This window comes from Plectrocnemia conspersa, unplaced genomic scaffold, assembly GCF_051122295.1.
Source record: "Plectrocnemia conspersa isolate PC_06_02 unplaced genomic scaffold, ASM5112229v1 ptg000005l, whole genome shotgun sequence".
NCBI lineage: Eukaryota > Metazoa > Arthropoda > Insecta > Trichoptera > Polycentropodidae > Plectrocnemia > Plectrocnemia conspersa.
The window spans coordinates 31,086,588-31,100,388 of record NW_028277169.1 but is presented as its reverse complement, the minus strand read 5'-3'; the positions used below and the strand labels follow the sequence as shown (position 1 = coordinate 31,100,388).

The following is a 13,801-nucleotide window of genomic DNA, read 5'->3' as shown; positions in this document are numbered from 1 at the left end:
GATTGAATGTCATAATGTATTTGGCTGTGCATTAAGGAATTTTACCATAAAATATCAAGGTGTATTTAGCATGGTAAGGCTATTTATTTAGCTATGGTTATATATTGATTAAAGGTATTGTTCGAAAAAGACAGAGTAGTAAAAACCATTTCATAATTTGTTCACTGTGATCCACGGAGAATTGTAAAAAATCATAATCTAATAGATAAAGGAATGAAGATCAAATATTAATTTTATTCATATAAAAATTAAAAATATACTGATTGATCGCCCGAATTTCGAATAAAATTTACGCAAGATTTCCACTTAATGTGAAAAAAGAGGCTGGTTCCTCCCTCTCGTCGGGCCCAATCAACCTATGGTTTACTTCATTAATTTTGAAAAAAAATCACATACAGTAGACTCCCCAATAACACGGTAAATTGGGAATGTGCGTATAGTTAGTGGAGTAGAAAATACTATTTTTGCAATACGTACGTATGAATCAGGCGCGTGTGGTGAGATATCCTTCCTTTGGCTCGCTCAAATATAAAATAACGGACACCCAAATAACACCTCCCCGATTTACCGTGTTATTGGGGGGTCTACTGTACTTGATAAGTAAGTATTGTTGAGAAATCCATTTTTAATAATTGAGTTGTATAAATACGAATTAATACACAATATTTTTTGAAAGGAAGCAAACATGACGATTCCCTATAATTTTAATTAGAATATGTAAATGTATTCATAGATTTGTATGTTTTAAAAGCCTAATATAGTTTATCCCAGTTAGTCATAAACTTTTTACAATGAATGATATCCACCAGATTCAATCTACCTTTCAATCCCATTCTTGAAAATGATTCACTTTGTATTAATGCTGTAATTTATTCAGAGTACTTTAGATCTTGTTGAGATTAAATTAGTGTGAAGGAGAGAATAGTCAGATTATATTATATCTATTACAAAGAAATACATTTTTGGCAAAATTAATTTAAACTGCTGTTCTGAACATTTCATATCTAAAAAGCAGCATAAGCGCTTGAGAAGATATAATTCGAAATAATATTAGTAATAAAAAGCAAAAACTTCCATGTTCATTTTGACACTTACTTTTAGTTAGTATTTACATAAAACAACAAAAAAATAAGAATATTTTAGTAAGAATTATTCTAATATATTCATATATGTGTATGCAAAAAAATTACAAGTACCCAGTTTCTGATTATGTTCTGTATAAAAATAAATATGTTCGAAGGAAACAAACATTCAAATAAATTTTTCTCATTGAACTTTTACCTGTAATTTGTGTAATGTAGCAAAAAATGAATTATGTTGAAAAACATTACCAAATGACAATTTTTTATTTAACAATACAGTAACCATTATTTTATAAAAATGAATATAATAATTTTAAAATCAGAAAAATATTAAATTGAGCGTATCTATTTATATTCTAATGTTATGAAGATTTTAAAACCTTATCAATTATATTTGATATCATTAAAACAGGTTTATTTTACCTCTTACAGTTACACAAGTAATGAGTGGTGTAGATCGGTGCTAAGTAAATGGTGGTCCGGGAATTACTGGTTAAAATTAAGTAAAAGCTAATTTGTAGGTACTGATATATATTTTCCTATTAGAAAGCGTTATTTAAACAAATTCGCTTTACGAATACTGAGAAGTAACCACAATGGTTTTGTTTATAGAGGGCCTCCCGGAGAATGCTCATGCTTCATAAAAGGCGACGTATATTAGAGCTGCAGAATTGGACTATATAGCCTAATTAGTTTATACGGGCCGGTCCGAAGTGTGGACTATAAGGGCGGTCGCTCAGGGTGCCATTTGGCTCTATTTAACACAGTATCGATATATCCTCAATTACTCGAAAAAATTTTCAGAGATGGTATTTGAACAAATTTTTTAAATCACTCTTTTTTACCATCTGGAGCAATTTAGCTCTCAGGAATTTGCCCTCATTCGAAAATTCCTAGAGATAATTTTTAACAAATACTTCCATGATGACTTTTTTTAGCTTTCGCGGCAATCTATCCTTTTAGGAGGAAAATTTACGAGATGGATTTGAAACAAAAATTTTCTCTTCTCTCAAGAAAAAATCCCAAATAACCTTTGTTGGCCGGCCCTGTTTTCAGAAACACTTTCATCAACTCTTCAAGGAGTATTCTAAGTTGGTCGTGACGGCTTGCTATAAACATTTTGATTAACCCGGATTTTTTGGCATTCGACACCGCCTTCCGATACTGACACATGATTTACTGAAGTACATTATAACTTGTGCAATAAATTATGTATCAAACATATCTTACTCTTTTCATAAATTAAAAAAAGGTGTATGTCAATTCTATTCCCGCTTTCCAATTTATTCTTATCTTCAAAGAAACACAAGTTACATGTGAATATAATCAGTGTGATTTGTGTGTTAATCAAGAGTAAAAAAATATTTTGAGGAGCAACTTCAGTAAGTTTATTTAAATGCCAATAGGTCACAGATGCAAGGGTAGAGTTAAGAATAAATAATAATGTTATGGTATATGTATGTATAATTCTAGAAACTGTCAATCCCTTTTTTACACAGGACGATTGAGCAGCTTATATTACAAAAACGCCGCAAAAACACAAGAGGAAATCGTTTAATATAAAATATTAAATGAATCGAGTTAGAAATGTTTTTTTAAAGTATTTCCTTGCAATCAAAGAAGGTAATTAGTTTTTGTTCTCTCTTGTTAAAAATGATTTTTGTGACAATGGTTGTTCTTCAAATAAGGCATTCAATTAATACCTGACAATATTTCACCCAAAGATTGTGTCATATGATTATTTTTTAGATGTTGTTCTGTAAGGACTACATAATTTCGCGTATAAACATGTAAAGAAAGGCTATAAAGTAACTCTCAAGTGAAAATGAGAAATGTGTATATACAGAAATAGAGATTGCCACAGATTTTTAAAAACATAAACAATGCACGATTACGAGACCATTCATAAAAGCCAGACAACGTACATTAAAACTTAAATAATTATGATCAATATTTTTATACACGTTTATCTACATTCAAGACAAAGACTTTTGTTCTTAATCATTCACGTAGAAGAACCGTAAAAATACTCTTATTTATGGATTGCAATCCAGTATAAATATACTTCAAACACGCTAATTAGAGGGCGGTGATTAAACATATGGCAATTGCTCTAAATAAACCCGTTCAACATTTATTAAGGCTGCTCGAGAGAAACATAAAAATATTTGCAAGAATTCGGACTACACACAGACATTCATTCGAGTGGCACTAAGACGTTTCATTTCTCCAGAAGCTCTTTGGATGCTTACACCACTACGATATGTACTTCTAATTTTAATGGAATACATATAAATTAATTGTGCTGACCCGATAGTTCTTATTTATACACAATTAATCTCTTAGAGCCACTTATCTGCAGGCTGGAACGGACTTTTTACAATTCTTCGACCATCATAATTTATGCTGCTACAATCTAAGTACACACTTTTTAATTTACCACATGGTCACAGTAGTGCACTTTTGACTTTAGAAACGTGGAATTAAAGTACAAATGTCGTTTTTAGTGTGCTTCGAGTAGCTGATTCAAGTGTTAGTTTGCATTTCTCTATTCAAACGTGTAGCATCTTTTTCATAAAAGATTTGAGTCTTAAGATTTACCATTATGGACAAACGTTACAGGTTCAGCGGGTTAGAGTGGTTGTCGACAGCAATTACAATTACTCTCGCATACAAATTCTTCAGATACAACATGTCGAGGATTGTGAAAAATGACGAAGTGCTCGTTAATAAGGTAAAGAAGTGAAATTTTCAACAGGCGATAGACTGCTTATTTTTTATTCATTATTATTTTAAAGGTGGTTTTGATTACTGGTGCGAGTTCCGGTATCGGCGAGGCGGCAGCCCATAAGTTCTTCGCAAAACGGTGTAAGCTAGTATTGGTGGCTAGAAGATTAGATGAGCTTGAAAGAGTGAAGAGAGACCTTCTAAAAAATAATATTGTAAGTAATTTTATAACAATAAATACTGCAACTCTTTCTTATCCATCAGTAAGCAAAAAAAGCGTCAAGCTAATTTTAAAACTGATTCAAAGGCCTATTTTGCATGCCAAAAATAAGCCAATTAAATATGAAGATTTTGTAAGTACCAACTTAATACAATACCTCTCATAATATTTATTTTAAGGACAATTGTGTACACGAACCGTTGGTTATGAAACTCGATCTCGAAGACATCAATTCCATGCCATCGATAATCGACTACATAATTAAAAATGTCGGTGAAATCGATATATTAATAAACAACGCAGGAGTCAGTTCCAGAGGCAAGGTAATGGAGACAGAGATAGAGATATACAAAAAGATAATGAATGTCAATTTCTTTGGACAGATTGCTTTTACCAAAGGTAATTGTCTGTTAAATTAATATAAATATTATATAACTGTAATCATATATATATACTATGTTTTACAGCGGTTTTAAAGCATATGATACCTAGAAAGCGTGGACACATATTGTTTGTGAGTTCATTCCAAGGTAAATATTGTTTGCCTAATCGTTCGGCTTACGGAGCTTCAAAGCATGCTCTACAAACGTTCACCGAAAATCTCAGAACTGAAATGCAAAGGTACAATATAAAGGTTTCAGTTGTGTATCCTCCGTATGTGAACACAGCATTGTCTATGAACGCTATAATGGGAAATGGAGAGAAATATGGAAGTGAGTTCAATTTATGAAATTTACATAGATCATGCAGATTTTTTTTATTGCTATTTTAGCCATCTATATTGAAATAGGATAGCTTTTTATTAGTTAACTTAGAAGTGGATATAACATTGTGCCTGCTGCGGTGTGAGTCGGTGCATGACTTACAGAAAAATCGTTTAGCAAATGAGAAGTTCTAATAGTTTTTTAAATGCTTAAAAAAATCTGCTTGATTTGCATATATTATTGGAGAGTAAAGTATTATTTTGTTTATAGTAACGGATCAGAACACGGCAACTGGAGAATCGACGGATGTAATAGCAGATGATATTGTTAAGACTATAATCGAAGAAAAGAAAGAGTTTACAAGATCACCATTAAAACCGCATATCTATCATTACTCGAGGACAATATGGCCATCGCTTTATTTCAGAATTTTGACGAAATTGCAAAACGAAGCCGACATGATGGCCAAAGCTAAATTGTAATCAATAAAGAAAGATCAACTTGTTCTATTGTTCATATTTATAATTCAACAGCTTTACAACATTTTATTAACACTAATTCAAACATTTTATATCGATTTATAATAAATACGGCACAATAGATACAAAATAAATTTTATATGGCATTTGAGCAATTTATAAATTGATATGTATTTTTACATATCAAAAAGATTGTACATTAGCATTTTGATAATGCAATTTTGATCTCTCAAATATACAGCAAAGAAGATTTGACTATCTAAGAATAGTGCAATAAAAAAATATTTCATTTGCTCTGAAAATAGTTCATTTAGGAAGCTTGTATCTATGTTATACATTCATAAATAAAATAAACACAATTATGTACAGGAAAGAAACTAATATCTAATCACAACTTAAGCAAATACGAGTTATAAAAATATATAAAAAAAACAATCGTTGTTATAAAAAAATCACAATAGTCTACAATCCAAATCCAAACTCTTAAAAATCATAATAAAATGTCAATTTTTGTACATAAGACCTAATAAAAATATTAAATATCACTTTTAAGTTTTCACTTAATGGTTAATGTAATAAAATTCATTATCTACAACCTCAACACTCCCACCTAACTCATGGGACATTAATATCGTTTGCGAATATATTTGACTAAAGCATCAGTTTTTAGGTACGTTCAACGGGGATAAGAGTCAAATTGACACGAGATATTTCTAACCTACGAAAGGTGTAAGCTAACGACTTATTTATAAGTATCGTTTTTATTTGATGCAACGATAAATTTTCCATATGCATACTGCGGTGGCGGCCAGTGTCACCGTACAGTGGAGCGCTATTTTCTTCTTGTTGTCTTTCCTGACTAATACTAGTGGAGTGGTCGACGTCAACTCGGTTAATATTGACATTCGGCCCAATTTCCTGGGATTTCTTTCTTGCTGGTATTTCGAACAGGCATCCGTTTGCCAAGATAAAGTATAGCAGCTGGTGCAGAGGACAGAGAGGACTCCGAATGGTACACATATAGGTGGCTGCCATAACAAACCTGAAAAAATTAAGTATATTTAGCAAATTTTTCTTGAGATTATAGGTTAAAACAAACTCAATATACATATATTTTTTTTATAAAATACTGATATATAATGAACTGTTAATGTATATTTTTATTATATAACTTATGTATTATTTTTGTTTATATCGTCGGCTTGAAGGAAGACTGTTAATATTTAAAATTAAATATGGCAAAATACGAAGAGTGTTGTGAGATAAGGGGTGACTCATACAAATCTTACTTTCGGCAAGTTTTGTTGAACCAACAGAATGGTTTTTATCCAATTCTTTTCAGTCACTAGCCTGTCTTTTACCAAAACAGTGACGAAATTCCTTGATGTGGGAGTACAAGTAGATGTTGTATATATACTGATTTTGAAAAAGCCTTTGACAAAGTTTGTCATAAATTTAATTAGTAAAAAAATTGTCTGGCCTTGTTTGCTGAGATGATAAAACTCGATTATTCAGGAGTTATTTGAGCAATCGACAGGACGGAACTTTTGCCCCCCCTCTATAAAACTAATTTTATGAATATTTTGTTTGAAAAATATATAAAAAAATAAAATTAAAATAAATATTGGACAAACTTTAACAAAGTAATATTATGTACATATATAAATAAAAAATATAGCAATTTATTATAGACAAATATTAACGACACTATAATCATGTTATTTATATTTTATTATTATATATACATACATTAAGGAAAGTGTCTAGGTAAAATTTATAAAAATTAACACATAGTGTAATGAAATTTGTTAACGAGATCTCTCTTCTGTTATTATGTAAAATACTGTATGTGGCCTTACTTTAGAGACAAAGATTTTTCTTTTCGTTTGTTCATAATAGTCGTTAGAATGACCTCTAAATTATAACGAATTGTGCAGGTGGTTGAAACCCTCATAACCGTATAATTTCCATAAGGATTGGGAATTAGCCTATTTTTCGTCATTATTGAAGAGAACATTATGTTTGATATGTGGTGTTTTCGTCGCAATACTTAAGAAAGAGAATTTGAAGCGTCATTTTAATGTTATATGTTAAGTTTCGATCTAAAGTTCTTGTTAATTTTAAAATAAGGAAAAATAAGTTGCAAGTACATAAGTCTAGTTTAATTAACGCTCGGTTATCTAGCGTTTATATTATGACTTACAATCTACAATAAATAAGAATTAAAATGAAGCATATCCAAAATGAAATTTGACAAATAGGAGACCGCAAAAAGCAATTATCCATTATCAGAAGTCAAAACTCCACATCAAAAGCAGTAAAATCGTGCTGTCGCGTAGCTGTGGGAACGCTTGTTACCGAGTGTTCGATACTTCGACAGCGCAGACACGATTCTATTGCTTTTGACATGAATTTTTGACTTCTGAGAAGTGATAATTGTTTTGCGTCCTCCTACAGACCAAAATTCGGTTTGAATGCACTTAAACCAATACGCTCATATGTAGTCTGTAGTAATATCGGTAAGGATAGCTATCATATTTTTAAAACATAGTGTAATATCGAAGCGCAGACAAACTATAGAGCAACTGTCTGTACTTCTTTCTCTTATTTTCTCTTGAGTGTCTTGGCTTAGTTTGTACAAATAGTCAGATACCGTGGCTCAGAAATAACAAACCAAAATTTTTATTTATAAATTTAAAAAATGAGAAAGCTTTTTTAAAATAGGTATTAAATACTAGTCTATTGACGATTCTCACTTACTTCAATCAATAATTTTTTTATTAATATTTTGTCACAAATTTTAATGAGTAGCTGATTGGTTTTGTAAAAAAACGAGTCAGAGGGCAAAGGGTTAATGTTAGCGTCAAGTATTCACCTGATTTTCTTATTTTTGACGGAAGAAATAAAAAGTACAATCTAAAAAAGAAAGTGCAATAAAAATATTTTTTGGTTATGTATATTTTGTATTGTATTGTTAAAATAAGTCAATCGAAGAGTGTCAGAAAAATATATAGTTGATCGCAATCTGGAACAAGTTGGCCATTCCTACTGTATCAAATTTCGTAAATATTTTTTTATAATTTTCAATTTTGAAAAAGATCATTCAACTGTTGCAACAAAAATTAGTAGTAAAAAATAGTTGTAATGGTGGAATACTCAATTATTAACAATTCGGTGAATTCTCTTATAGATGAAATTTTGGAAATTTTTGTCTAAAGTGTAGGTTATAACGACCATTTAAAGAGGAAAATGTAATAGATTTTCATTAAATCTGTTTTGCAATATTTCCGCGGATTTAAAATCAGAATCTTGCATATATAATAATTTTAACGTTGAACGAATGAAAACAACATGGCAACTCATTCTATTCCTTTTAAGCTAATTTATAGCTGAGTATTGATCATATCCAAACTTTTAATAAATACATTTATATAATAATAATCTTCAATTGTGTCAAAGTAATGATCATCTACCAAATCATCAAATTTCCTTATCTTGTTTTCAAATATAGGTTTGTTTTTCATTTAAAGGCCATCTCTATTGCTTCAGCTTTTGCTGATGCATATTTCTATATGTTTTTAATTCACTTGTGGCTGATTCTAAAGTGTCTATTGCAGTAATAAGGTCAATATCATTATTGTTTAATAACTTTATTGACCTATTTATTGCTGCTAATATTTTTGATAACAGAATGCGTGAAAATTTAAATTCGAAACGGTTCATTTTATTTTGAATTCTACACTTCTTTGCTCAGAGTTTTCATTATATCTAAAAAGCGAAGTTTGACAGCCAACAGTGACATATATTACATCTTTCAGTCCAGTGTGGGATTGAACTATTTTAACGTAACTTTTGAATTAATTTAGTAAAATTGGATAGTAGATTTCCTTTATTTATACTATTTCTAAAAAATGTATCAACATATTTAAGTATAGCGAAAAATGATCGAATTTCTGGAGAACATCGTTTATAACTTAATTTAAATTATGAGAAACACGATGCAAGTATCAAGCGTTTGGATTATATAATATTGGCAGTCATATCTTTGTCTTTATCTACATTCATTTAGTCGAATACCATTCTTTTCCAGTAATTTTAATGTTATTTCCATAAGTCCCATGAAATTTTTTCGAATGTTTAACACCAGATTTATAGGTATAAGCCCGTCAATTTGACAGGTGTTATTAAAAATAGGTATAGAGTGAGCAGATTTTCAAAAATAAAAATAGGGTTAATATATTCAAGTAAAAAAGGTCGTAAAAAACCCAGAAAAAATACTGTCTGATACAAATCGAATGAGAAACTTGTCAATTTGACGAGTGCCATAGTGTTAAAGTCTTCCGTTGATTTTTCATCATCCATAGGTAAGGTAAATTATAATAAAAACCTTTCTTTCTTATATTTTCATGGAAGCTATTTTCTGTTTCTCCCACTAGGTTGATTTTATTCATTTCGCTGTATTCTCCGACGAGAAAAAGGTATGTTAAATCATTCTAAAGTATTAGATATAGTTTCAATTTTATAATTTAGTCGAACCCGCTGGTAATCGCTTGTCTATATTTTTAAGTCGAAGAAATTCTCTTTCGAAAAATCCTTGAGTATTATTTTTTTATTTTTTAGAAAAGGATTCTTCCATTTTCATAGGCAAATAACAAAATCGGGAAAGTTGGTAATCTTTCTCTAAATGAATATTCATATTTTATTACCCTCATACCAATTCTTGTTTTTATTGTACTATTCTTCTTGAAAGTACTTGAGGAATATGGGTTCTTGCTCTCGCTTCTTTAAGTAAAGCTTTTAAGCCATTGAAAATGCATTTTCGAAATAAACGCTTTCGATCAATTTTGATATGAAATTTTTCTGTAAATATAATTATAAGTAATTAGCTCGACCGAAACAATACATATTACATACTGGAGGGAAACGGTAGAAAACTTACTATATTTCTTTAATTCACATTTATTTTATAAAATGGTAATTTTATTTTAAATATTGCTCATTTAAATTGTACTCGATTTTATTACAATAAACTCAAATTAAACATGATTTCAAAACATATAAAACTATTCCAGAAATTTTATAAGCGGTCGCTAATGCGCAGTTTATATATTTTAATGCACAATACAAATAAAATGTTGCTCTATCTATGCATCTATTTAATGCTCATTTATTATTATTGTAATGCATAAACAATCCGTTTTATGAAACAAAGTATTTATTTAAATGCTAAATCTCTTAAAATAATACCCTGTTAAATAGCACCCTTAATTTTTGACCATTGTGAGGCATTGGAATATCCTACAAGGTCATAATTTTGTAATTTAAATGATAAATAAAATAAATATGAATGTTTTCTCTGTTCTATATAATTATTTATAAATTGTTGACTTAAAATCATAAATATTTCATCATAGAACATATATATGTACTTTTTATGTATATGGAAAACATAATTCCATATTAAATGGACATGGCATAAGTGATGTTTTATAATACATGCATTTAATAATTATTTCAATTATATTTAAACTTCATACAAACTATTGCATAATGTAACATCATTAATGTTAACATAATTAAAATATCAATTGATAAAATATCAATAACAAATACTTTTTACATAGTCTAAAGTACACGACTATTAAACAATCGAAGGTCATTTACCAATACAATCATAATAAATTATCACTCAATTTATAGTGTTGCGAAATAATGACGAAATCTTACCGGTTGCTATACTAGACAGACCGCTGTACACCGCTATTCTATGCAACGCGTTTCCTAAGGAGATCCATCTAGAAGTTACGTCGGCCAAACGTTCCGGCTCGACTATGATTATGGCACACCCCGTTTCCAGGGCGTGCTCTAGTTCCATTTCAAACTTTAAAAGAAAATTTTCACTATTGTAGACCTCCCTGATGACGGCGACGCCCGAAGGCCGCAGATCACTGTAATAAAAAAAATACATTCTTGAAAATCAATATATCTAGAAGCTTAATCGATGCGAGTAAAATAATTTAAATATAACACACGAATCTAACTCGTAAAGTTATCAATAAAAACACGGATATGTGCAATTATAGTAATAGAATAAGTATTAATTGGACTTAGGAGATTGATATTGACAGTTGATTTTTAAATTGTCACAGATTGTAAGAGACTCGATCGATTTATGTAAAATTTTGCTTTAAGCTAGGTTATATATATAATAATCCAAAAGTTGTCCAAGAAAGTTGATACCTGAGGTCAGAACTCTGAGAGGCCTCCATTTCGCCGGCTCACGTGCACCCACGACGGCTTCACATTGTCGACTGGGTCTTAGCACAAACTTTTGCGGCCATCTTGTTATGTAAAACGTCAAAAGTAAAATTAAATAAAAACATATTTTTAAATTAAAATCACTTATTAAATTGAAAAAATATTTTTATTTTAATATTAAATAAAAAAAACATAATTTATTATTATTATAAATAATTGTATTAGCCAAATGTAAGTCAACGTTCGTAATTACCCCTTAATTTAAAACAATGATTTCAGTTTTTTTCAAGGGGTGGCAAAAGTTAGCTAGGCAGTGGTCGTTTTTTTAATATTTCCATTTCAATAATATTCATAGTATTTTATTACATAACATGCATTTTTCTGGTCAAATTCAAAGGGCTCCCTGATTAGAATCTATGCCAAAAAAAATAAAATCAGCAGTATTTTCACTGCTCGGTTATCTAGCATTTATATTAAGAATTTTTATAACAATATTACGACTATTAATAAATGAGAATCGAATGAAGCACGTCTAAACCGTATTTTGATCAATAGGACAATTTAAATACTTACGGTCTTTCGAGAAAGTATGAATATTATCATACATCTAGCAAGAACACATTCGGAAAGGTTTCTTATCTGAGCGGCTTCTTTTATTACTTAAACAAAAATAAGGCGATTTCGAGTGTTAAAAATTTGTATTTTTTTGCCATTCCCAGACTCCTATTAAAACCTTCCAAGAATTATGCAGATTAGGCATGAATCTGCCTTTATTTATGCAGTTTTATACAAAGGGCAGTGGTTGTAAACCCTTTAAAAACATTCGTACAAATTTAATTTTATATAATAAAATAGGTCTTATAAAATTTCTTGAGAAATTAGAAAGTTTTCTTACGCTATCTTCTCCCTTGTAAGATGCAATCATATTTATCTTGGATTTTACTACGAAATAATCCGTGACGTATTAAAATCATATGTCTTCTCAATTTATGCGGTAGATTGTCGGTTTGGGACTAGTTTCTATGATTTAATCCAGGAAGATGTACAATTTTATTATATTTCCCCCCTAATTCTTGGTCGTGCTTGATTAGTAGATCCGCGTAAAGGCGAGGGGTCGATTGGATATGGATATCGGTTATTAACTTTTTGTGTCGCTGTTCCAGCAAGCTCCCCCTATTTCTTGGTCGCGCTTGATTATTACATCCGCGCGTCGGTGAAGGGTCAATTAAATTACATGCGAAAATATTTTATTCCTACGCTTCCAGAATATCATAATGTGAAGTATTGAAATAGTGCTCCGCAATCGGCGGTCCCACAATTATTTAAAACGCGTTGCTTCTCAAACTTCTTTATAAAAATTTTTTCTTAGCGGTCTCTTTAACAATAATTGATGGCTCGCAGAAATCTTTAAAATTTAAATTAATTATAATTAACATACAGAGTAGACTTTTTTTATTTATGCTTTATAAAATTTGCAACGCTAAAAAAACCCTCAACTATAGACTGTGAAGTTGTAGAAGGTCAATTTGATAATGAGGCATTTTTTGAATCAGAATATCTGTTAGTTTCTATGTATATGTACTCAATTATTTAATTGTCGAAATACAACTTCAAAAACCACAAAATATTATTTGGGATCTCTTTGAATATTATTCCAGGTTCTTCATAAAACGTAGTAAATCTAGGTGGTAGAGTTGACGTATTAGTGTCGCTTTTTTCACTTCGGAGCAATGTGTGTTCTACGGTAATTGGATAATAGTATCAGAAGTGCTATTAATATGTATTATTTAATATAAAATATTATAATTAAATAAGGAATATTTCAGGACCAGTTATAATTTTTTCATATTTTTTTTAAATCATAATATATCATGTTATTCGATAAATTTTTGCATTTAAAATTTTTAAAAATTTAAACGTGTAATACTACTACTAAATTATATATACTTTGACGATTCAGAGGTGCAGAAATTGGTTGGCCAGTTGCATCTCTTGCATATTCGACCAATGAAATATGTTCATACTTTGAATAAGTGAAACTGCAAAATAAGCGCATTTCAAAGGTCGTTAATTCAAGGGGTAGAATACAATAGCGGGTTTTTCGCCAGAGACGCATTTTCTATTGCATAATTTATGAACAAAAGGGTAGTTTTATGGTGGCGGAAATTGACAGGGAAGTGAAATCTCCGATAATTATGGTATCTATTAGCACAATTGTTGCAATTGTAATATTGAGTATTATCTTAATGTTATTAAAGCTTTTGTTAAAACGCGTTGCTATTTCCTTTTCATAAGTTTGAAATTGTTGTTTGAATTATTTTGGTGTTAACT

The 13,801-nt window shown here is 30.1% G+C and overlaps 2 protein-coding genes across 3 annotated transcripts; one reads left to right on the top strand and one right to left on the bottom strand.

The window, feature by feature from the left end:
• Positions 1-3,578: 3,578 nt before the first annotated feature.
• Positions 3,579-5,237, top strand: LOC148235422 (dehydrogenase/reductase SDR family protein 7-like). Of its 2 annotated transcripts, XM_088187035.1 has the most exons (6): positions 3,579-3,614; positions 3,705-3,816; positions 3,881-4,024; positions 4,209-4,428; positions 4,497-4,742; positions 5,004-5,237. In XM_088187035.1, the coding sequence occupies exons 2-6, from the start codon at positions 3,775-3,777 to the stop codon at positions 5,213-5,215; spliced, it is 864 nt and encodes a 287-aa protein (XP_088043161.1). In that variant the 5' UTR covers positions 3,579-3,614; positions 3,705-3,774; the 3' UTR covers positions 5,216-5,237. The 2 variants fall into 2 exon arrangements, with proteins under 2 accessions (XP_088043161.1, XP_088043160.1); XM_088187034.1 differs by lacking the exon at positions 3,579-3,614 and having other exon boundaries at positions 3,621-3,816.
• On the bottom strand, positions 5,238-11,525 carry Pmi (Transmembrane protein Pmi). The gene is made up of 3 exons (XM_088187036.1): positions 11,453-11,525; positions 10,940-11,160; positions 5,238-6,254 (listed from the first exon to the last, which is right to left on the bottom strand). The coding sequence occupies exons 1-3, from the start codon at positions 11,479-11,481 to the stop codon at positions 5,974-5,976; spliced, it is 531 nt and encodes a 176-aa protein (XP_088043162.1). The 5' UTR covers positions 11,482-11,525; the 3' UTR covers positions 5,238-5,973.
• Between the last annotated feature and the right edge of the window lie 2,276 nt (positions 11,526-13,801).

Excerpts from the sequence above, each read along its gene's own strand:
- LOC148235422 (XM_088187034.1), top strand. The coding sequence starts at position 3,688 with ATGGACAAACGTTACAGGTTCAGCGGGTTAGAGTGGTTGTCGACAGCA. Across the intron at positions 3,817-3,880 it reads ACGAAGTGCTCGTTAATAAG|GTGGTTTTGATTACTGGTGC; the intron begins GTAAAGAAGTGA and ends ATTATTTTAAAG. Across the intron at positions 4,429-4,496 it reads ACAGATTGCTTTTACCAAAG|CGGTTTTAAAGCATATGATA; the intron begins GTAATTGTCTGT and ends TATGTTTTACAG.
- Pmi (XM_088187036.1), bottom strand. The coding sequence starts at position 11,481 with ATGGAGGCCTCTCAGAGTTCTGACCTCAG. Across the intron at positions 11,161-11,452 it reads TCTCAGAGTTCTGACCTCAG|TGATCTGCGGCCTTCGGGCG; the intron begins GTATCAACTTTC and ends TTTTTATTACAG. Across the intron at positions 6,255-10,939 it reads TCTGTCTAGTATAGCAACCG|GTTTGTTATGGCAGCCACCT; the intron begins GTAAGATTTCGT and ends TAATTTTTTCAG.